This window comes from Phaenicophaeus curvirostris, chromosome 21 (genome assembly GCF_032191515.1).
Source record: "Phaenicophaeus curvirostris isolate KB17595 chromosome 21, BPBGC_Pcur_1.0, whole genome shotgun sequence".
NCBI classification, from domain to species: Eukaryota; Metazoa; Chordata; class Aves; order Cuculiformes; family Cuculidae; genus Phaenicophaeus; species Phaenicophaeus curvirostris.
In genome coordinates this window covers 8752927-8776393 of record NC_091412.1, presented here as the reverse complement: position 1 = coordinate 8776393, position 23467 = coordinate 8752927, and the positions used below count along the sequence as shown (strand labels likewise).

The 23467-nt window shown below is 47.8% G+C and overlaps 3 protein-coding genes across 8 annotated transcripts in view; 2 read left to right on the top strand and 1 right to left on the bottom strand.

The window, feature by feature from the left end:
* Positions 1-151: 151 nt before the first annotated feature.
* RFLNB (refilin B) lies at positions 152-7261 on the top strand. Its single transcript, XM_069873829.1, has 3 exons — positions 152-371; positions 3122-3231; positions 4502-7261. The coding sequence occupies exons 1-3, from the start codon at positions 183-185 to the stop codon at positions 4830-4832; spliced, it is 630 nt and encodes a 209-aa protein (XP_069729930.1). The 5' UTR covers positions 152-182; the 3' UTR covers positions 4833-7261.
* Positions 7262-8956: 1695 nt separating this feature from the next.
* On the bottom strand, positions 8957-9462 carry LIAT1 (ligand of ATE1). Its single transcript, XM_069874361.1, is given in 2 exon segments — positions 8957-8982; positions 8985-9462. Coding segments are annotated over 2 exon segments (504 nt in total).
* A 4977-nt stretch (positions 9463-14439) lies between these two features.
* The window catches only part of RPH3AL (rabphilin 3A like (without C2 domains)), a 45707-nt gene continuing 36679 nt past the window's right edge, over positions 14440-23467 (top strand). Inside the window, exons 1-2 of one of the 6 annotated variants that reach the window (XM_069874294.1) lie at positions 14440-14592; positions 20975-21133. The gene's annotated coding sequence lies outside the window, so the exon portion shown is untranslated. Of the gene's footprint in view, positions 14593-17625; positions 17693-19854; positions 19955-20974; positions 21134-21389; positions 21466-23467 lie in introns of those variants that run through there. The other 5 variants (XM_069874293.1, XM_069874295.1, XM_069874296.1 and 2 more) reach the window with 5 other exon arrangements.

Sequence of the window (23467 nt, the reverse complement as noted above, 5' to 3'; positions counted from 1 at the left end):
GCAGGGGGATGGGGACACTGGGAGAACGGTGACACCGTGGAGCCGAGGACAGCGCGGGGCCGAGGCCCGCGGGGTTTGAGGGGCAGCGGGAGGCCGGCGAGCGCCGAGGCCCCGCCCCGCCCCGCCCCGCTGTCCCGGCCCCGGGGGCGCAGGCGGCGGCGCGGGGCCGGCGGGGCTCGGCCATGGTGGGGCGGCTGAGCCTGCGGGAGGTGCCCGACCTCCCGGACATGAGGAAACGGGGCGACGCGGGGCTCGACAGCCCCGACTCCGGGCTGCCCCCCAGCCCCGGGCCCGCGCCCCCGCCCTGGCTGCTCGCCCCGGGCAGCCCCGAGCGCGCCGCCAACGGGCTGAGCGACCCCGAGCCGCCCGCGGTGAGAGCGGGGACACCGGGGGGGGGGGGCTGGATGGGGACCTGGGAGGACGGGAGCACCGGGAGGATGGGGACAGCGGGGAGATGCGGAAAGCTGGGGAAGGGGCTGGAGAACAAGCCTGACGAGGAGCGGCTGAGAGAGCTGGGGGGGTTCAGCCTGGAGAAGAGGAGGCTGAGGGGAGACCTCATTGCTCTCTGCAACTACCTGAGAGGAGGTTGTGGAGAGGAGGGAGCTGGGCTCTTCTCCCAAGGGACAGGGGACAGGACGAGAGGGAATGGCCTCAAGCTCCGCCAGGGGAGGGTCAGGCTGGACATTAGGAAAAAATTTTTCACGGAAAGGGTCATTGGTCCCTGTCCGAGGCTGCCCAGGGAGGGGGTTGAGTCCCCTTCCCTGGAGGGGTTTAAGGGACGGGTGGACGAGGTGCTGAGGGACATGGGTTAGTGATTGATGGGAGTGGTTGGACTCGATGATCTGGTGAGTCTCTTCCAACCTGGTTGTTCTGTGATTCTATGATTCTATGAATGGGGCACCGGGAGGACAGGGCACCGAGGGGAGGGAGGCACCGTGAGGATGGGAGCACCGGGGGGTCAGAGGCACGAGGAGGATGAGGACGACCCCAGGGAGATGCAGGATGAGGCACCATGGGGATACAGGCACCAAGGGGCTGGAGGCGTCAGGAGCACAGGGCACCAGGCTTTTGGGACACCAAGATTTTGGGGAACCGAGAGGACCCAGCGATAGGGACACTGGGAGGGTAGGGACATCAAGAGGATGGGGATACTGGGGTGATACGAGATGGGGCCCTGGGAGGACAGGAGCTCCAGGGAGATGGAAACACCAGGGGGTCAGAGACATGGGGAGGATGAGGACAGCGGGGAGATGCAGAATGGGGCACCGAGGGGATGGAGGCACCAGGAGGATGGGGACACTGGGAGGATGCGAGATGAAGCACTGTGGGGATATGGGATAAGGGCACCGTGAGGATGGGAGCACCGGGAGGTCAGAGACGTGGGGAGGATGGGGACAGCGGGGAGATGCTGGACAGGGGGGCGAGGCACCATGGGGATACAGGCACGAAGGAGGTGGAGGCATCAGTAGAACGGGGCACCGGGTTTTTGGGGCACTGAGAGGATGGGTTAGCGATTGATAGGAACGGTTGGACTCGATGATCCGGTGGATCTTTTCCAACCTGGTGATTCTTTGATTCTGTAACCCAGCGACAGGGGCACTGAGGTGATACAAGATGGGGCCCTGGGAGGACAGGAACACCAGGGGGACAGAGTCACAGGGAGGATGGCAGCACTGGGGGGGTAGAAGACAGGGCACTGGGAGGAGGGGGCACCAGGGGGAACGGGAACACCTGCTGCCACAGATGGTGACCCCAGGGGCTGGGAAATCCGCTGCCTCTCAGCCCCTGCTGTGATGCATCGCCCAGCTTCTTCTTAGGCTTCCCAGCCTCACAGCAGAGGAAAGGAGGGTGGAAGACAGCCTGGCAGGGCTTGGGGGTACGGTGGGGTGAACGGTTGAGCTCCTTTTCCCTTCCTTCTACTGACGCTGTTGTATCCCGTAACGCACTGGGGAATTGGGGTGTCTGCAGCTGGGGCTGGGTCAGGTCAGGGGAGCCAGCAGTGCTTTTATAAAGCAAGTTCCTTATTAAGTTAAGTTCTCTCAGAAAACTACATTCGGGGCATTCTGATGCTTAGAGCAGGAATTAAGAGCTGCGAAATAAGGTCTGTACCCACTTTAGCTGGTGGAGTTAGCATAGTACGTTATAGATGGGACTGGGAAGCCTCCATCGTTCCTGCCCCATGTGGGGCTTGGGAAGGCATCACAGCACATCTTTAAAAATCCCTGTGTTCAGTGAACTCTTGTTATCCCAGAGGGTGACCCAGAATCGGAAGTATGTGTGTTAAATTATGTTTTCAGTTAATAATATCAGGTAATATCAAATAGAGGCGCGTTAGTTAGCAAAATGATTTTTGGATTTGACGCTGAGCTGTTGGTACAAATACTGCAGGATGATCACAGCTCCTTCGCCTCTGCATAGTAACACACGTACACAGAGGTAGATTTAGAAATGCAAGCAGGTTGCTTCCCTTCAGGGCTGTGAGGCTCTTGCTCAGAACCGCTTTCGTTCCCTTCCAGCTGCAGGACATTGCCAGGGCGGCGTTGGCTCGTGGCGCTGCCTGTCCAGGAGAGGAGCACAAGGATGCTTCATGAATCACTGCTCAACAGGAATGAGTTAATGCTTCCCAACAGGTTGCGTGTGAATTAGGTTGAATTTAATGCCTTCAAATACTACCCACAGTGTAGTTGTGAAACCAGGAGGTTGCTCAAGGCGTGATCCCCTGCAATAATTTCCTGCTGCAATCTGCCCGTGGGGTATCTGATGTGTTTAGCAAGGAGAGCTCTTTCATGCATCCCTATAGCGTTCGCTACAAATTGAATGCGAGCTCCTGGACTATAGTTCATGCTGCAGAAAGCTGCGCTGCACTGAGGAGCTGTCTGTCTCTCCCATTTCTCAGGGTGGCTCCTCTGAAGTAAGTTCTCAAAGTTAGGACTTTGTCACACCTTGCCACGTCTTCGGCCAGAGCTGTGGGTTGCCCCGGTAGACGCGCCTTGACTAGCAGTTCCTCTTACATGTAAACGTGAACCTCGACAGCTGCGCACCAAGGGCCGAGTGAATGCATTTCCTGAGAATATACCTAATTGTGACATAAATGGCATTATTCTTGTATTTTTTTTTGCAGAACTCTGTGTTCTCTCCCAGCCCTGTTCTCTCCAGCTGCACTCCAAAATTGTGTCCTTTATCCTTTGGCGAAGGAGTTGAGTTTGACCCTTTACCACCGAAGGAAATAAGGTAAATATTGTGTTACAGTCATCTAGTTTTGAAGGAGTTAGCCTGTGAAGGAGTAGTTAGGCCTTATCAGTGCCTGTGAGTCAAGTTAATTTATTTGCAGAGCTATTGTTCCACGCAGCTGTACATTCCTGGACCTGGACATTTGTACAGACTGAAGGAGTGTTCAGCCTCTTTCAAACCTATATGGTTTTTTTCCAGGAAAAGTTTCCTCTATTTTATTCTTCTGCTTTTACTTCATTGCACTGCTGCAAAATGTTGCCTTTCAACTGATTAACCAGGAGGTAATCATGAGGGAAGATCTTCAAAGCAGCAATCTTTCTAGGGCTGTTTTATTAGAGGAAAGGAATTTTGCTCTCCTAACCTCTTGGGTTTGTAGTAAGTGCTTTCTGTCTTATCAGCTATGGCTTGTTTTGTGAACTAAAAGAAATGTTAATATTAAGAGAGTGTATAATTATTTTTTTTTTTAACTGCACTGCATCACTTTGCAGCCTTTGAATTATTCCTTTAAACATCATGATTTGCTGTAATTAGAAATGAAGGCTCCCAGTTGATTACTGTGCCAGCAGAAGTAGGCTGATACGATCAAACAGAAGCCTAATGCAGGGGAGGGTAGGAATTGTTGTCTGCCCTGGTGTGGGGAAGGAAGGCAGTTAGCACTGTGAAAAAAAACTAACACAGAGTTCTCACAGTGTGGAGGAGATGAAAACATTCTTTAGCAGTCCAAGCACAGAGGATTTTCTTGCCAGCAGAGTTTGATGTGCAAATTGTAGTATTTTCCTGCCGGTTGAGTCTTCAGAGAGTGCCCCATGCCGGGAGTGATAGCAGAGAACTCCTGTGTGACTCTTGGCAGAGAACTGAGAAAATAAATGTGTGATTCCATGGACTTGGCACTCCGAGGAATAAGAATGCTGATGTGCAAAGCCTGAATGTGGATCTAGGCCTGTGGGTTTAGGCACTGGGGTTTGAAAGAGGTCCATAGCTTTGAAAGGCTTAGGCTTAAAACAGTGGACGTGAGGACTGAGAAGATGTTTGGTAGTGCTGGCAGCTGCACAAAGTGGTGACAATGCCAGGCAAGCTGCTGACCTAAGACTTTCTCCTCTTCCCATGAATAAGACACCGGCAAGCAGCGTTGGTGTGATGTGGTTGTTCCTGGGTTGAGGTGGGGGCTACGGGGCTGTGGAGCCGCCCTGGTACCTGACAGCTCTGCCTTCTGAAAAATGCAGCCTGCTGTTCCGGAGCAGAGCTCACACAATTCTGTCTCGTATTTCAGGTACACGTCCTCGGTTAGGTATGACTCAGAGAAGCACTTCATCGACAACGTCTATATGCCAGTGGGCTTAAGCGTTTCTTCTTGCAGTCAGACGGTCGTCTGCGTCCCCAACTGCACGTGGCGCAGTTATAAATCTGAGATCCACTTTGAGCCCCGCAACAAGCCTCAGCGTTTCACCAGCACCACCATCATCTACCCGAAGCATGCCAAGACTGTGTACACCACCACGCTGGATTACAACTGCCGTAAGAGCACGCGGCGATTCCTCTCTAGCGTAGAGCTGGAAACTTCGGAGTGCCTTGGGAACGACTCTGTTCTGGATGGTTGCTGACTGATGGCTGTATCTCTTGCTCTGATCCATCCCAGTCCCATCTATAACATACTGTGCTAACTCCACTAGCTAAAGTGGGTACCGACCCTCTTTCTCAGCTCTTAATTCCTGCTTTAAGCATCAGAATGGCCTGAATGTGGTTTTCTGTGGGAACGTAACTTAGTAAGGAACTTGTTTCTTTGCCTTTAAAGTCGTGAGTTCCCTCCCCTTCCCCACAGTGCAGTAATCAGATGAAAATAACGGGAAGGATTCTCCCAGAGAAAAAAATTGACCAGTAAGAGAGAATGGAATAATGCCTGGCAGGTGGAAATCCATTTGATGCTTTGTGGTGATGTGCAAAAATAAGGGCGGTTCGCTCTCTTGCAGAGAATCGACCAGGTCATTTGGTTACAGATACCCAGAGCTGTCATTCATTTCGGTTCAGATCGCGAGACCATTCTCTCTAGCAAAACCGTCTCCTGGAAATTGCTGGAAAAAGCTAACAGAAAAATCTGGAATCCTGGATTTAGCAGAGAGAAAAATTATATTCCGTGGCATTTGTGTCCAGTTTGAAGGTGTGAATTGGAAAGAAGAGGAATTCTGAGTAGAGCAGGAGGTAAACAGCTTTTGCAGCTCCAGGCAGCAGAGAAGGGATCAGGTAATTCAGATTATTTAGGTGAATGGTTGGTGTATTTTCTGTGCTTGTAACGACTCCTGCAGTGCTGTAGTCTGTAACACGCTAGCATTTGCGCGTGTGTAATGAAGAATATCAGGCCAGAAATTATTCCTGTGTTGTAGGGAGGTCAGGTCTTGACAGTGCAGTGCTGGAAAAACAGTGGTGCCCAGTTTTTACTGACATTGTACTGTCTGCACTAAGGGAGCTGGGGCTAGGAATACTTCAGAAAATGTGCTGTGTGTACAGGGACCTAGAGTGGAGAAGGAGATGCTGGGATCAGGCTGTCGCGGTTTGTGGTGAGGTAGATGTTAGCAAAGGACAGGAGAATTTTTACTGCGTAGCAAAATCCGCAGCTGTAGCTCTGCTTCCCTGCTGAGCTTCTCATTGCAAAATTCCGCTTCTCCTCTCTGGACTTGAATATTCAGGATGTCACTGGGATGGGGTAGCATTTGCCTGTCTGTAGACTGATGAATAACCCCTCCAGTCCCAAGTGCTTGATGAGTTTGGGGACCAAAGGGAATAATTTTAAGTACTATTAAAGGCCATCTGGATGTTATGTGCATTGGTTTATCATGCGCCGTGATGAAAATAAGACGAAGAGGTTTCTCACTTCACCCAGATGCTTTTTCTATATTGGCAGAGAGCAACATAGTGTGGAGAGCATCTGCTTTTGGGAGCGTGGCTTATGTTGGTGGCTAGCGTGCTATGGCAGCTCAAAAACACTTGGAAGAGTTGACTTAGCTGGACACAGCTTTTCCCTGTATTCCAAAACTCTCTGAGGTGCGGGTCACCTTCTGGTGCAAGATCAGTCCTGGACCTGCTCTTAACGGTGGTAAGTTAGGAACTCGGGAGCCCGTTCTTGAGCTGCACTTAACACGTGTTTGTGCAGGTGTGATGAATGATGTGGAAGTGTACGGTAGTACGAACTGAAATGATTTGGGAGACTTGAAATGCAGCAGGAAAGAAAGCTTGAGTTTGTATGGTTTTAGTTTTTTGTTTGTTTTGGTTTGGTTTTTTTACTTATTTATTAGCTCAGATCAGAACGTCCTTAATCTTTGGTACTTGCCTCAGAAAACCAGATCCTGAAACAATCCCAGGGTGACAGAGGATGCCAAAGTCAGGTAGACATTGCTCCAGAGTCGTAAGAGCAGCGTGGTCTTCTCATTAAACGCGTTGGGTATAGACTACAGTATTTAGGAGATGTGTCTTAAATACATGTTGCGGTTCTCCCCTGAACGTTGCCCCAGGATACTTGTGTAACCAAAGGCACCGCCCGGCCCCTAAGTGTGTGGGGTTTCAAGTGGACAGAACTCTTCTTTGGGAAAGCTATAGCGTCAGTGCTCGCTTTGCGGTTTTGTGTACCTTGCTCCTGAAGCAGCTGGTGCTGGCCACTGTTGGACACAGGACACTGGAAGAACGCGGACCCTGGATTGCTCCGACGACGCTCTTCCAATGAATTTATTTGCAGGAGATCGAAGAGAAGATTATTTTAAGTTGCAGTCATTAATTGTCCCTAGGTAGAAATGAAATGACCCATACACTATGATTTTAGAATAAAGCACTTGATTTTTATAAACCAAACAAACTTAATTATGTACCTTTTAAAACTATTTTAATTGATAGAGATACCTTTTTAAATTATTTATGCTCCAACATTTGCAAAGCTCTGATTAGCTCTGTGCAAGTGTTCTGATGTCTGTGACGTTTCCCACCCCTCTTCTAATTTTCAATTTGTCTTTTACTTTATTGGTAATAAATGATCTGAAAACCATCATATAGGGAAGTCTCTTTTTTATTCAAAGTTTTTCAGTGTTTATTATGGTATTTACTTAGAAATAAATACGTAATGTATCCTGCCAGTCCCAACTCCCCTATTGTTTCTCATATATCCTGTGTTGCTGTTGTTTACATATTCTAGGAAGGTGATTCCTATATAAAACTGTCTGTATTTTAAAAAGAATGCAACACCAAATGCTGTGGTTTTATCAGTTTAGTAAGACATTGAAAACATGTCTTGAAGACAGCTGAAAATCCTCTACAGCATGTATTTGAGTCATTCATTTGGTCGAGTATTATTTTTAAAGTGAGTTTCTGGTATGGATTTCAGCATATCCTACAAGTGAAGCACTTGTCCTTTTCAAATACAACACGTATTTAACCAGACAGGAATTTCTTTTTAATTTAGGTTAAAAATGTAGATGCTGAAATGCTGCATTGGTAAACACAGCATGAAATAAGACTATAATGTGGTATGCATTAAACTTCATAAAAACAAAATAGAAGGTTACAAACCATTGTTTTGAGATAAATGCTAGTGTTTTTCTGGATGCTGAACCTATTCTATGAACCTTTCTGAATTTGCGGGCCTGCTGATCTAGTTAGTGTCTCTGGCAGAGTAGGAATGGATGCAATTGAATATCAATTAATTAATTCATAATGGGATTTTTTTGCTTACTTGTTATTGTTCATCTGGTTATCTGCTTGCAGAAGGTCTGGCTTTCCGTGTAATGACTTTCCTGGAATCTAGGAAGATTTGGAGCTATTCTAAAGCTCGGTGCATCTCCTTTGAGAGTCTGTGCAAGCATTTGAATATCATGCAGTGTTTAAAGCATTAAACGGGAGAAAAGCCATATATAAATATCAATTGCTATATAAAAGAAGAGCCTTGAAGAAAAAAACTTTAAAAATCAGAACAGTATCTTTCAGGAGGGCTTCAGGAAAAAAATTCTCGCCTTTCAGATGTGTCATCTAACTTCCAGATACTTCCTTCAGTGTGTCCTGGGCGTTTTCCTTTACTAATGTGGTAAGACTGTATGGAAGTTGTTCTTTTACTATGAAAAGTTGAAGTAGGGGAGTACAAGGCAGCCCAGGACAAGGATAACCCCATTGTTGTAGATGTGCTCCATTTTCCTTATCTTTATGATGTGCTTCTCCAGAATGTCAAATGTGAGGGTCCAGTACAATGAGTTCTTATAATAGAAGAGAATATTTTACCTAACAATGAGATCACAAGCCAGGAGTTGAGGGCTGTGTTCCAACCCCTGTTCTGTAGCTCACTCGGTTTCAAGTTCCAGGTAAGTTTGTGTGCCTGCAAATCAATTTAGCCTCCAAACGAGTACGTGGTCATCCAGCTGCTCAAACTCAGTTTCCCCATCTGCCATGAGTTGCTTGCTGGTTTCAGAACCAGCAGTTCAGGAGGTGAATAATTGAAAAGCTCAGGTATAATGCAATGAGTATTATTTTGAAATGAACTAGGGATGTTCCAGGACAAACAGGCAATGTGGAAAGGAGCACTTTCAATTACTCAAGTAGTCCATATTTTAATTAACAAGTTGGTTTGGTTTTAAAATGTAAATGTTCTGTTCTCCACACGGATATAAGACAGTGAATAATCAGAGGTAAGCTACAGAATATGTTGAGAGGTCTTGGGTGACGCCACTGGTTGCAGCTGTAGGCTGTACTAGCTCATTCAGGACCAGTTCACACTTGCTCCTCTGGAAAAAAACCGCAGTGATCTTCTTTCTGTGTTGTGTGATTGCTCGTGCACGTCACCCTGTGATGCAGTGATGGGGAATGCCTGGCGGCTGGGCATGGCTCAGCAGGGAAATGTTGCTGGATGTACAGTTTGTACCATTTCCTTGGGTTCGTTTTATAGATACTCAGCCTTTAGAATCATAGAATTCCTTCCTCTGCTACAGGATCTTCAAGAATCCCGTCCCACCGAAGGCTTTCATTAAGCTGAGCAGAAAGACTTCGATCTGCTTGACTAGAGTCCAGAATGGTGGAAGCTGATGCTGAAACCTTGTTTAATTCTGCATCCTTCTGATTCTCTTCTGTGTTATTTTGGGCTGAGTCAGGGTTCCTCCCAGGACCTGGGATTTCAAGCAGTGAAGGGGAGCGGGCCTGCTGCTTTCTGCTTTTGTGGTTTTGTTTATCTGTTAAAATGATAAGCACTGTTAGCAAAAATCTTTGCATTGCCTCTGAGGCTTTCCTGCTTATTTCATAAAGAGGACGATGGGATGAGGTGTTTGCTGTGCCTTTATGTGCCCATTAATAAGAAACCAAATCTACAAGAAAAGATTAATGGCCTAAATATCTTATTTTTAAGTAGGATATAGATATTTATCTTAGCAGCTAACATAATGATTCTCACACCTGTAAAATGTGTTTATTGAGGCTGTTAATGCATAAATAGCACTCCTACACTGGCATCAAGTTCACTGCTTGCCTAATTCAATTTGGCCAGGAAATTGATTCTTAGTTGTTGAGGATTTTTTTTAAGTTCTTATCCATTAATATAGCAAGCGATGTGATTTTTTTTTTTTTTTTATAGTGCAATTTCTGGAAACTTTCAGCCACCTTTTTTACTGAGATACTGGAAATGAATGGCTATTCCTTTCCATGGAACATTTCTTTGAAATTAACCTCCCCTTTCTGTAGCTAGAACAGCAGCTCAGCCCCACTGATGGGAAGTCAGATCGGAGCCGTGAGTCACGCCTGTGGAACGGCAAATATTTAAACAACTATACTGTAGCTCACCAAAAGAAAACCACTAAATATTTACGGCATCCCAAATCTTAGGCAGTTTATGGAATATCCTACTTCTTGACAGACGTCTTATGCCTCCTACTGCTTGTGCTGTGCAGTTACATGTACTCATTCTTTTTTTGGGGGTAGATTGCAGCTATGCATGAATGTACAGGGATAAAGAGGCTACAGGTTCAGTGAAATGTTTTCTAGTGCTCTAGATGATTTCCTGGGACAGGTTGGTTTTTTTCTCTCTGCAGTGGTTGCAGGATGGAGGGACAGCCGAGCACCACATCATTTGCCTGACATGGACGGGTGAGTCCGAGCTGCGTTGCTGCTGGTACTCTGGCTGCTCATCCCTTCTCGTCTGCAACAGCATCAATTGCACAAACGTGTGATGGTGAGCAGTGGTCATGTCCCGCCCATGGGATCCTGCAGTGGGCATGGTGTGGCCCCCCAGGGCTGTCTGCGAGCCTGGCAGCGAGCAGGTGAGGGAGGGAAAGTCAGCAGCCCTGGCCCAGCCTCCCTCCTTGACCAGGATCCCTTTCCTCCCCTCAGTGCCTTCTCCCTCCATCTCCCTTCAGGTTTTGCCCTCTATCTCCTTTCCCCTCAGTGCCTTCCTCTCCGACTTCCCTCAGCTCTTTCCCTCAGTGCCTTCCTCCTCCATCTCCCCTCAACTCTTCCACTTGAGCCTTCTCCCTCCACCTCCCCTCAGCTCTTTCCCTTCCATCTCCTCTTCCTTCAGCTCCCCTCAGCTCTTTCCCTCAGTGCCTTCCTCTTCTATCTCCCCTCAGCTCTTCCACTTGGTCCTTCTCCCTCCATCTCCCCTCAGCTCTTTCCCTCCCATCTCCCCTCAGGTTTTGCCCCTCAGCTCTTTCCCTCAGTGCCTTCCCCCTCCCTCTCCTCTCAGGTCTTCCCCTTCCATCTCCTCTCCCTTCATCTCTTCCCCTTCCATCTCCTCTCCCTTCATCTCTTCCCCTCACTGCCTTCCATCTCCTCTCAGATCTTCCCCTCCCTCCTCTATCTCCCCTCAGCTCTTCCACTTAGTGCCTTCCCCCTCCATATCCCCTCAGCTCTTCCCCTTGAGCCTTCTCCCTCCATTTCCCCTCAGGTTTTGCTCTCTATCTCCTCTCCCCTCAGTGCCTTCCTCCTTCATCTCTTCTCAGATCTTTCCCTTCCACCTCCTCTCCTCTCAGCTCTTTCCCTCGGTGCCTTCCTCCTCCATCTCCTTTCAGCTCTTCCACTTGAGCCTTCTCCCCCCATCTCCCCTCAGCTCTTCCCCTCCATCTCACCGCTGCCTTCCCCTCTTCCCTTTCCCCTCTTCTCCCTTCAGTGAGGTCTCCAGGGCCCAAGGTAATATGTCCTCGCCTGAAAGTTTTGGCTTGTCTGCGGTAGCACAGCCCTGGCAGCAGGTGAAGTATCCCAGCTCTGTGTGTGAAACATCAAGAGGGAGAAAAACCCAAATCGCAAGGAAGACGGGCTGCTGGCATCCTTCAAGGTGCCTCAGCCCTGTAAAAGAAGGTGCTGGGGGAAAACCCCCTCTCTCTTCCTTCTCCTCCACCTTTCCCGGTGAAGGTACATCTGACACAGCTTCTGAGGTGGCAATAGCTCTCCTGAGCGTTTTGGAGCCGGTGTGGTCCTCAGCTCTCCTGCCCTTGCTGCTGCGTTGTGGTGGTGAGCGCTCTAACAGCCTCACCAGCAAGGGAGATCACTGTGTCTCCTTCGGAGGTGAGCCTGGATGAAAAGCCTTCGTAGGAACTCTAGCAACACTTGCAGAAGCAACGCGCCGCTTAGTTGTCGTCCTCTCCCTAGAAATAACATGAGGTTTAATCCTGGCTCGGTTTCTTTCTCGCCCTCCCTGTCTGCCTCTCTCCTCCTCTCCTTCTGATCTATTTAGATGTGAAATTTGGCAGACGCCTGCGGTCGCGTTCAGACAGGTTGTGATGAAATCAGGCTCCCGGGAGGCTGCTGCCACAGCGGATCCCTGGGCTGCAAGCAGCGCTTCTCCGGCTGCTGCTAATGGTCTGATTTTAAAGTGTCAAGAGCAGGAGTTTCACAGTGATTGTTATTACTAATGCCGTACAGCAGCCAGCAGGTCTCCAAGGCCTGCGCGTGGATGAAAGGGCTGGTGACACGGGGCAAAAAGGCAAGGAAAGCAGCAATGGCAGGGATGGGATGTAAATAATTCATCCAGACTGAAAAGCGAGTATGATATTTTTGGAGAACAGCTGAGGGAAGGGGATTACTTGTAGCTAGTGGTGGTTGTTAATTTTATTATGATAAAACCTGACTTGCCAGCCAAAATTAGATCCCCGTGGTAGTGGCTGGCCTGAGTTACATACAAAGAAAATGATCTTCTGATAGCTCTTCCCTGGAGCACCAGGATGGGTAGGAGCAACGTTCCCCTGGTTAACCCCCCCTTCTGATGCTACAGCAAACCAGGAGGATGCTGGATGGAGAAGTGGTCCCTGGCAGCCGGTAATTTCATTCTGAAGGGGCATCATCGCCAAGCAAATCTCTCCTCCTCTCTCTGCTTTCTGTCACTTTTCTCTTTGTCCCTCTTTTCTGTTTAGATTGAGGGTCTCAAACTCTTCCGTGCCTGGCGCAGCCAGACTCCAGCCGCAGTGGGTGTCACACCTGCAATTCACTGTATAAATACCAAGAACAAACTTTTTGCAGTCCTCTGAAGGCTTAACTGTGTCTTGGAGGCAGGTATCTTTTAAAAATAAACACATCATGAATTCATAAAAGAGACATCCAACTTGTAAACGCTTGCCAGGAAGGGTAATTGCATTCAAGCAAGATCTAATCTGTATGTGTAAGGGTTAGATTTGTCTTTTGATTTGCTTGAATATTCATACTGTCCTCTTTAATTTTAGCTTGAGTGTAAAAGGAAATAAAGATACCATTGTATTTGTCTCCCTGGTTGACACAGGGGTGTTATGATGACCCCATCCTCCCCCCCACTCAGTCTAATATCTGGGTAACGCAACAGGCAGGTGCCTCTGGGAGGAGATTTGTGAACATGCCTGATAGGATTGGAAAAAGCAGTAATTGTATAAGCAGTTATACAGATCTGGTGACACGAAGAAACTTCAAATTCAAAGCCCAGCCTAAGCTGGAGTCAGAAAGTGGATCTTCACAGTTATAGTTGATGCTGTAGGCTTACCTTGGACAAGGAAAAGAGAATTAGACTGGAGACTTGTTCATGCAAGCAAAAAGCGCAGTGGATCAGAATGGAGAGTGTGTCTTTGAAATGAGTAACATAGTCGCTTAATTTACTATGAAGCATCAGTATTCTTTAAGCGTTTCCTTTGTCTTACACAGTCTTGAGCGGGTGTGCTCTATAGGCGAGATGTTTTCTCTTCAGATTAAGGACTGAATCACTGACCTTTTTATTGAGGAATGATAATTAGAGGGATGACTACAAATTGAATCACTGAGGACCACATAGTAGGGGATTGCAATCAGAATAACGGCATGGAGGAAAAAATCCCAGCCTTCTCGCTGCGAATTACAAAGCAGCGAGGCTGAGCTGGAGGTCATGGTGATGGGAAGGCAGCTCCCTGTTGTCAGCCTCTTCCTAGGAAATGTTCTTTCAGAGACAAGCAGCGGCCACTTTGGCCTTTGGTCGTTCTGTGTGTTTAAAACTGCTCCTAATTCATGCTACTGTTATTATTTGTGTATTAAAACGTTTATTGTCCCCTCGAATTCTTGTGTCAAATGCTGAACAGATGGGTGATGAGCATCCTTAGCTGAAGGAAGCCCTGATCTAACCAGAAACAACAGGCAGCCTGCAGAAAGCAGACCAGCAGGACACGGCTGAGACTGGGAATCCCAGAACCCTTTCCACCAGCCCAGCATCTAAACTGGGAATCATTCCCAGTAGCACTTTAGAACTGTTATACTACAGCTAGGATTGTTTTGCTGTGTGAAAGGGCTGCGCCTAAGCATCTGTAGTTCTGGAGGACACCTCATTGCCCAGGAGTTTAATATTTCTCTGAAAATGGTGGTCTTTATTTTTCATTCCTTGAGAGATGTGCCTGTCCGACAGTGACTCGGAAAGGCTGCTCCCTGGCGTGCAATTATGTGCTGTACTGGAAGGAGGATGGATCGGATCGGGGCATCCGCGGTGCAACTGTCAGCGTTGCTGATGGGCCTGCGGGAGGAGGTTGCTATCCCTTACAGCCCTTGTCGTGTCTGTGCTTCAAATCTCTGGCAGCTGCGAGCTGGTGAATAATTCAGTGAAGCCCATCATCGATAAAAGGGAGATTTTGAAGGGTTCTTTGGGTGGAATTGCAAGTGCTGCCTTTCTGAGAAACAAGTGTATTAAAAATTGACTTCATGCTATCAAGATAAAGTGCGTATTTAGCCTTTTAAAATATTTAATGTAACGTCATATTTATTCTCTGTCACTTCCAGCTACCGCAGCCCAGCCCTGCAGTCGGACTCCAAAGCGTCTGTGGTTCTGCGGGGATCCCGACGAGCAAATTAACAGCAGAATGGATACAGGCTTTGAGCTGTGTGTCATTCGTTTCCTGTGCCTATTGCTCCTGCCAGTGCTGCTGGTTAAATAAGGTAATTTGTCTTCTTCCTGAAGTTGGCTGAGCCGTGTGTTTAATTTATTTATGTTATTGACTGCGTGGAGGACTGCCCTGTTGCAAAATGTCATCTTCAACTGCTTTCTGCCTCAGAAATACAGGCTCTGTATTGATGCAAATGCTATTTCCTTCCTCCGGTGTACGTTTCAACACTTGCTTAACCCAAAAGGCAAAATATTTACTCAGCCTTTAACTCCATTTAGGTAAAAGCGGCTTAGGGTCCCTTAGCTTACCCCGAGGTCCTGTGTGTGCGTGGAAGCGATGGGGCTTGTAGGGCCACCAGGTTTCCCAAGAACAGGCTCTGAACAGGCAGGGGAAGGACAGGCTGAGGGTTTCTGTTCTCTTCCTTCTCTATTTTTCTCTTTCTTCCCTCTTTTTCTCTTCCTTCCTTCCTATCACCTGGCAAATTTACTCCCTGCACGCACCATTTATAGAATCATAGAATAACCAGGTTGGAAGAGACCCACCGGCTCATCGAGTCCAACCCTTCCTATCAAACACTAAGACATTTAGACATTAACATTTAGACAGCAATGAGCTCTAATTTTTGTGTTTGCAGGCCAGTGCAAAGGAATCATTGTTTTGCTGTGCGTTTCTCTGCGATCTCCGTACAATCCCAGGCTGACACTTCACCCAGTGCTTCCCTCTCCCTCCCTCTGCTGCACGGGACAGCAATTCCCATTCGTACAACCCCCAAAACGAGACGTATTATGAAGAAGCGGGAGGGAGGAGACCACAAGCAACTGTTGAAAGCGGCAGAAACCCCACGCCAGCCGCTCGGTCCCTCGCTCGCTGTGCAGAATCACAGAATAACCAGGTTGGAAGAGACCCACCCGATCATCGAGTCCGATAGGAATGGTTGGACTCGATGATCTGGTGGGTCTCTTCCAACCTGGTTATTCTATGATTCTGTGATTCCGTGAGGTGGGGGAAGCAGGTTGGCTGGGTTGATCTTGGCACGTTGGGTCCGCGTTGGGTAACCCAAGTTACAACCTCAGTTCCCGCTGCCATGGGGAGCCCAGACGCAGCAGTCCAGGGACGAACAGCTTCCCCATAATAAAAGCAGGACTTGCTGCTGATCCCTGGTGACCTCCTGCGGTGATGTCTGGATGAGAGTTGCTTTGCCCTTAATTTTTATAAGCTACGAGCTCCCTGCGGTCACCCAGCCCGGCACCCCCAGCCTTTGTCATGGGTGCTCTTGCCCTGAACAATTTTTTTCACTGCAAAATGCATTTTTGTGGTCAAGTTGGGTTTTACTGTGTTTCTGTTAGTTTGTTTCTTGGGGTTATTTTTATTGCTTCAAAGGGGTTGGGGTTTTTTGGTTGCTTTTTGGGGTTTTTTGATTGCTGAGGGGGAGTTTCATTTGGGTGGCTTTGTGGTTTGGTGTCTTTTTTTGTTTTGGTATTGGTGTATTTTTCTTTTTTATTTTTGTTTTAGTTGTTTTGGGGTTTTTTTGTTTTGTGTTTCTGTTTTGCTTTACACTTCTGTTTGGGGTTTTTATTTAGTTTGAGGGGTTTGTTTTGTTTGTTTTAACTTTGTTTTGGTTTGGTTTCGTTGGTTTTATTCTTGCAGGATTTGTTGGTTTTGATTTTCTGGGTGTTTGGTTTTTTGTTGGGTTTGGGGTTTTTGGTTGGTTTGGGGTCTTTTTAGTTGGGTTTAGGTCTTTTTAGTTGGGTTTAGGTCATTTTTGGTTGGGTTAGGTCTTTTTAGTTGGGTTTAGGTCTTTTTAGTTGGGTTTGGGTCTTTTTAGTTGGGTTTAGGTCTTTTTAGTTGGGTTTAGGTCTTTATTGGTTGGTTTGGGGTCTTTTTTGTTGGGTCTGGTATTTTTTGTATGAGTTTTGGTGGGGTTTTTTGTTGGGTTTGGTATTTTTATGTTGGTTTGGGGCTTTTTGGTTGGATTTGGAATTTTTTGGTTGGGTTTGGATTTTTTTCGTTGGGTTTAGTTTCTGGGGTTTTTTGTTGGGCTTGGTTTTTTTGGGGAGTTTGGATTTTTTTGTTGGGTTTGTTTTGTTGGGGTTTTTTTTGTTGGGCTTAGTTTTTTTGGAGGTTTGAGTCTTTTTGTTGGGTTTGGTACTTTTCATTTGCATTTGGATTTTTTGTTGGGTTTCAAATTTTTTGTTGGGTTTGTTTGTTTTTTTTTTGTTGGGCTTGGTTTTTTGGGGGAGTTTGGATTTTTTTGTTGAGTTTGTTTTTTTTTTGTTGGGCTTAGTTTTTTTGGAGGTTTGAGTCTTTTTTGTTGGGTTTGGTATTTTTTGTTTGCATTTGGATTCTTTGTTGGGTTTGGTTTTTTTATTTTGTTGGGCTTCAATTTTTTTGTTGGGTTTGTTTTTTTTTATTTTGTTGGGCTCCAATTTTTTTGTTGGATTTGTTTTTTTTATTTTGTTGGGCTTCAATATTTTTGTTGGTTTTTTTTTTGTTATGGTTGGGCTTGGGTTTTTCAGGGTTTGGGTTTTTTTGTTGAGTTTTTTTTTTGTTTGGGTTTGATTTTTTTGTTGGGTTGGGGGTTTTATTGGTTTTTTTTGTTGTTTTGTGTGGTTTTAGTTGGTTTGGGGTTTTTTTTGTTGGGTTTGTTTTGTAGGTTTTTTTTTTTGTTGGGCTTAGTTTTTTGGGGTTTGGTTTTTTTTGTTGAGTTTGGGTTTTTTTGTTTGGGTTTGTGGTTTTTTGTTGGGTTGGGGGTTTTGTTGTGTTTTTTTTGTTGTTTTGTGTTGTTTTTAGTTGTTTTGGGGGTTTTTTTGTTGGTTTTTTTTTTGTGGTTGGTTGTTTTCTTTGTTAGTTTTTTTTTTTTCATTTTGTTTGGACATTTTGCTTTGATTTCCAATTTTAGCGTTTTCTTTCGCTTTTCCTTTTCCTTCGCTTCATTTTCCGCTCCCCCCTCCCCTCATTCCCCCCTCCCCCTTCCTCCCAGCACCTCTCCCCTCCGGCTCCGCTCCGCGCCCCGCGTGCTCCAGGCCGGGTTTTGCCGGGGGCTGTTGCGGGGCGGTGCCGGCAGGGGGCGCGCGGGGCCCCGTGGTGGGGGTTGGGGGGGGGGTCGGTGTTTCCGCGTTGTCCCCAGCGGGGCCGGAGCGGCCGCCGGGTAGGTGGGGGCGAAGGGAGGGGGGGAACCTCCCGCGGGGTCCCGGCTGAGCTCCTGCAGCGGGGAACGAGGCCACAGGGGCCTCCAGTCCCGGGCTCTCGAGTTCGGGCTCCTCGGTGCAAGGAGTTGGAGGGGCTGGAGCGCAGCTAGAGGAGGGGAAGGGGCTGGAGCGCCGGGGGGGGCGTGAGGAGCAGCTGAGGGAGCTGGGGCTGTTCAGCCTGGAGGAGGGGACACCTCGTCGCTCCTTCTAGGAAGAGTTTCTTCGCCTTGAGAGTGGTGAGACACTCGAACAGGTCGCCCAGGGAAGCTGTGGCTGCCCCATCCCTGGAGGGGTTCAAAGCCAGGCTGGATGGGGCTTGGAGCCCCTGATCCAGAGGGAGGTGTCCCTGCCCTTAGCAGAGGGTGTGGAACTGGATGGGCTTTAAGGTCTCTTCCAACCCAAACTGTTGTATGATTCTGTGATACCTCAAAGGAGGTTGCAGAGAGGTGGGTGCTGGTCTCTTCTCCCAAGTGGTGGGACGAGAGGGAACAGACTCAAACCAAGACCGGTTCTGGTTGGATATTAGGAAAAGAATTCTTCATCAATTTCTTCATCTCGTTGCCCAGGGAAGCGGCGGCTGCCCCATCCCTGGAAGTGTTCAAGGCCAGGTTGGATGGACCTTGAGCAACCTGATCCAGTGGGATGTCCCTGCCCTTGCCAGGGGGTTGGAACTGGTTGGGGTTTAAGGTCCCTTCCAACCCAAACTATTCTATGATTCTATGATCAGCAAAGTTCTCGGGCACTGGCCGAAGCTGTGCAGGGAGGTGGTTCAGTCTTCATCCCTGGAGGGACTTAAAAGCCAGGTGGATGAGGTGCTTAGGGATGGTTTAGTAGTGAACAGGTATGGTTGGGCTTGGTGATCTCTTAAGATCTTTTCCAACCAAACGATTCGGTGCTAAGGGGTATGGTTTAGTGTTTGATGGGAATGGTTGGACTCGATGATCCGGTGTGTCTCTTCCAACTTGGTTATTCTATGATTCTATGACTCTATGCTGAATAGCGAGTCTTTGGTGATGCCTGGGGTCAGGCTGCTCAGCAGTTTTTCTGTCAGCTGTGAATGTGATTTTCCTGCTTCCCTTGAGGTCATTCATGATAGAAGCTGGCACACGGTTCTCCTGCAAGGGATTCCTTGATAAACGCTGGCCCATGCTCAGCACATCCCCGCGATGTCCATTTCTTTCTAAGAAGCTTGATGCTCTTCTGGAGGCTGGGAAGTGCAGATTCCACCCTGCCAACCTCCAGCCCAGAAGGCCTCCTGAGCTTTTTAGCATATCAGAGTAGTGAAATGAGTCTCTCTAATTGGCCGTTTAGATGCTAATTTCCTTCTTCTAGGCCTCTGCCAGATCAACCTGCCCTAGAACGTGAGTCGGAAAGAGCATGCTGTCTTCATGAATTATTCACTTTGCACAATGCACCTGCCTGGCTGGGGATCAGAAGGAAATGGGGCCAAAGTCTGATAAATAAAGATACCTCTTGGCAGGTGGAATAGAGCTGGCTTTCCTCCCCAGCATCGTAGGGTGCTGGGGAGCCAGAAGACTGCTTTGGTTGGGCAAAACCTGGTTCTTTATAGCTTGCCATATATCAAGTAGCCATGCTAATAAGTGCCTCATTAATACAGGATCGTTAGTGCCGTATGTCAGTTTTCCTGTAGAGCTGATTTTATCTTCCCACTCCTAGGACTGGCATGGCCCTCTAGGGCATTGTATTTTATAAGCTTTTTAACAAGCTGTATCTTAAAAGGAGTTAGGCTCCTTGCCATTACTGCTAGGATTGGGAAGCAGCTCTGGTGCACCGGCACCTTCTTAATTTCCCCCTCAAATCTCATTCCCACTTGCTTCTTTTCCAACCTGGCCTTACATGGTAGTGACACGTCTCTCCCTTTCCATCTGCTGAGGCTGGGTTGTGTTTACCTTTAGCTGGGCCAACCGAAATCAAGTAGAAGTCTCTCAATGAGGTTTTTTTCCCTATTTCTCCAGTGCTGGTACTGCTTAGAGTGAGCCTTCACGGTGGGACAGGTGAGTAGAAAGTCTGTCTGATTGGATTCTTAAGTTGTTGTCCCAAAACTTGCCAAAGCTTTGTAGTGTTTATCTGGACGTTGTGTTTTCCTTGTTTCTGTTGGCCCAGGCAGCAGAGCTGCAAGTCGAGTCTGATTGTATTGGATTCCCTGTGTCGCTTGGATCTCCATCTGCTCTTAAGGGTTTGCACTGACAGTGGGGATTTGACGTGGTAAGGAACTGAAAAAGGCTGTTTCTCAGCCATGTCCTGGTGTGCTTTCTCCTTTCCAGAGAGCCAGCAGCAGGGAGGTGAGGAGGATTGCTTGGCTCTGCTGTCCTTGTGCTTCCTGCCTGCTTAGCACCTATAGGATGTCAATGCTTATAGCAGGCTCCTTGGCCACTGGAGGGAATGAAGAACTGCTTGATGTAGGCATGAAGGGGCAGTTCAAAGTGGTCTGTGTGTGAGAAAAACTTTTATGAAGCCTTGATTCAGAGCTGCGCTTGTGCAGGCACAGTTACTCCCCTGCTGTGACTCTGAGGCTTGGCTCTGTCTTGAAAGTCAAGTGTGTGTTTTCTGCCACGCTTCTACAGCCCGAAGTGGTTCTGTGTCACTTTAGAACAGTTGTGTGCCTTGAAATGCAACTGTGGCACTGGGATCTTTAAAACATGAGAGGAGGACTTGCCTCTGGACTAAAAAGCTTTTTTTTTCCCTGCCTGCTTGCTCTTGTCTCCCTGCTGTGTGACTTGTGCCTGGAAGGAAAAGGGACTGGCCAGTGGTGGATGGGAGGAAGAGGCCAGGTTAACCTTATCTATCTCCACTAGTTATTTATCCTCTGTCATAGCAACAAGAGCAAACACTCACTTAGTTGCTAAGGTTTCCTGGGGATAATGGGGTCTGGTGCGCAGAGCAGAGAGTAATTACGCTGCCTCTTTGAGGAAGCAGCAGCTAAAAGGGAAAACAGACCAGCACGGTACCTGGTGCAAGCTGGGAGTCCTGGGGGAGGTGATGCCCTCCAAGCAGGCGAGTTAATTATACTGGCACAGCTCGGCTTGGGAATTGGGAACTTGTCTCTGCCCAACTGTTTAATTTTTATTTTTTAAATGAAGTGTTTTAAAAAAAAAATTGTCTAATTAATTTCCTATAAAAACAAATTAATATAGACACGAGTTGCTTTAGCTGAAATAACCAGGCAAATGAAAGCTGACTGGAGAGTGCCTTACGGACCTGTACAGGACATTTTTCTATTTGCAGGACTCCAAGGAATTCATGCTTTGTGGGCACCTGTAATCAGCCCAGCTGCAGGAGGGCTCGTGCAGGCTGTGCTTTCGCTGCCATCAGGAGGTGTTTTCTGCTGCAATGACTACCTCAAAGTCAACAAGACCCTTCAATTTTAACTTTGATGTAGCCAAGGTAAAGTCAAAATGTGTTTGAGGTGGAGGAGTGGGGAAGGGACTTGGTGTGGCAAAATAATGCTGAAAGTGTACATGAACTAAAAAAGCAAACTGATAAATTTAGGACAGGAAGCTGTTAAGGGTGTTAAAAATGGAGCTACTGACTGGTTCAGGGCGTGCGTGATCCAGGAATCTCCGGAGGCTGGGAGGGTATTCTGGAAAAGTATTGCTTTTATGTGCTTTGTTCTTATGGTCTTTTTTGTGTATCTGCTCCTGGAGCTGATCAGATAGCAGGTACTGTACTCACTGGATCTTTGGCATGGCCTGCTGTGACTGTGCTCTGTTGTTAAGGTAAATACACATGATCTGTCTGCTGAGAAAACTGGCCTTCTTTCACAGAAGAGCCTGAATTGCTTTTGAGCGTCATGTCAAAGGGCTGTGTCTGCTTACTGCTGTCAGCCAGGACTAGCTGTGGGATGTACCAACACAGCAACCTTCTGCCATCACTGTCACTGGTGGTAGTTGGTGCCAACTGTGCTGGTGGTTGGAATTTGGGTCAGGAGCACATCCAGGAACACCTCCCGCTGCTGCTCTACTGATGCTTTGGGAAGGTGTCGCTGCTGAAGGATCCATGGCAGGGTTGCTTGGTGGGGTGAGGTGGCATGGAAGTGTGCTTGCCTCTCCCCAGCCTGTGCCTGGAGGACTTGCTGCCCCACTGCTTCATCCTCGAGGCCAAGTGGGCACTGTCCAGTGGGAAAGATCCTGCTCACTTTACTGTCTTGTGGTCTCTCTGCTGGGATGTGAGGTCAAGGAGCAGTGTGACCTTGCCGCTGTTCCCTTTGCTCAGACCCCACTAGAAGACTTCTCCCTTGCAGACTGAAGTAATTTTCTCAGGTGCCTTGTTTTCTGGCTGGAGAGTCCAATTCTTATCATCAGAAGCGGTGTTACATCAGAGCTGCAGGCAGAGATGTTCTCCGTTAAGCATCCTCTGAAGTGCCCCCGGCCCCATGCAAAGGGCTGTCTCGCTGCGGGGCAGCGCTCCTTCCTTGCACCACTCCCCTTAGCTCCTGTGCCAAGGGCAGCCGGGTGGACTCAGATTTAATGAGGTGTTGTTTCACATGACTTCCTCCATCACAGGAAAGGAACAAACTGGTGGAGTGTTTTTAAAGCAGGTCACAGAGTATTGGTAAGAAACACCTTTTCATTCTTAATTCAATTAAAGAGCGGAATCTTGGAGTGGGAAGTTTTCTTTCTGTGACGCTGAGTACTTGTGCTTCTGCTTTATTCTGTATGCAGCTGGGCCAAGAGCTGTGGATCTTCTTGCTGCTAGAGACTGGCGTCTTCTGCCCTTTTTTAGCTTACTGAGAGGAGGATGGGGAGGGGATGGTTCGGCTTGGTAGGTGCTAACTGGAGTATTTTTGAGAGAGAACACAAAGGAGACTTGACTGCAAGAGAGGGGTGTTTCACCACAGCCCGTAGAAATGATTCCCCAGGCTGTCGTGGTTTTGCTATCTTGGTGTTTCTGATTATGCTGATTGCACCGTACTTCTTGTCCTGTACAGAGATAAGAGGGAGCATGCTTCATGCCTTCCAGATACTGGTACTATGTCTCTGGCATCATTCCTGTGGCTCTGCAAGATATTCCTTTCTGTCCAGTCCTGCTAGTGCTCCTGTTTCCACCCCAGCAGACTGTGGCCCACAGTCCCATGTCATTCTTGTTTTCTTTCCCAAGGTAGTTGTGTCAAACCACACTAGGCTTTTTTCAGAGGCAAAGGCACAAAGCCACCTGCAATGCCAGCCTGCATCAGAGGGAGCAGCAGATACCCAATGCTGCTGAAAGAAAACATTCCTGTAAATATTTTAGGGAATAATCTATCTGGAGACTGGTTTAGGATGTGATGGAACTCTGGGCTGTGTTTTGTTTTCTTTCTCTCTATGCAGATGCTGCATAGGGAATGGTGGAAAACAGACAGCATATGCTGAGTAACAAGTGGCAAAAGAGCGTGACATTGCTTGTTTTTGTTCAGTCATGCTGAGAAAAGCGCTAAGGAATGAGGCTGGAGAATGAGTTTAATCTCTCCTGAGAAAAATGCTTAGCTGCTGTGCTCTATTCTGACTTGCCTTCAGCTCTGTTAGAGCAGATAAAGCTCTGCAGAGGAGGGACAGATGTATTCAGCACTGCTTTCTGCCCTGAAAGCACAGCCGCTGGCACACTTCTCTGCCCTGACCATGGTTTGGGGCTCATTTCCAGCTCTAGCTTTTATTCTAAACATCCCAGAGCTGCCAAGCACTGGTCACGTCTGTATGGTTGTGTGCTTTTAGCCTCACCAGTGAACATTGCGTAGGCTGTGCT

Excerpts from the sequence above, each read along its gene's own strand:
- RFLNB (XM_069873829.1), top strand. The coding sequence starts at position 183 with ATGGTGGGGCGGCTGAGCCTGCGGGAGGTGCCCGACCTCCCGGACATG. Across the intron at positions 372-3,121 it reads GCGACCCCGAGCCGCCCGCG|AACTCTGTGTTCTCTCCCAG; the intron begins GTGAGAGCGGGG and ends TTTTTTTTGCAG. Across the intron at positions 3,232-4,501 it reads TTACCACCGAAGGAAATAAG|GTACACGTCCTCGGTTAGGT; the intron begins GTAAATATTGTG and ends CTCGTATTTCAG.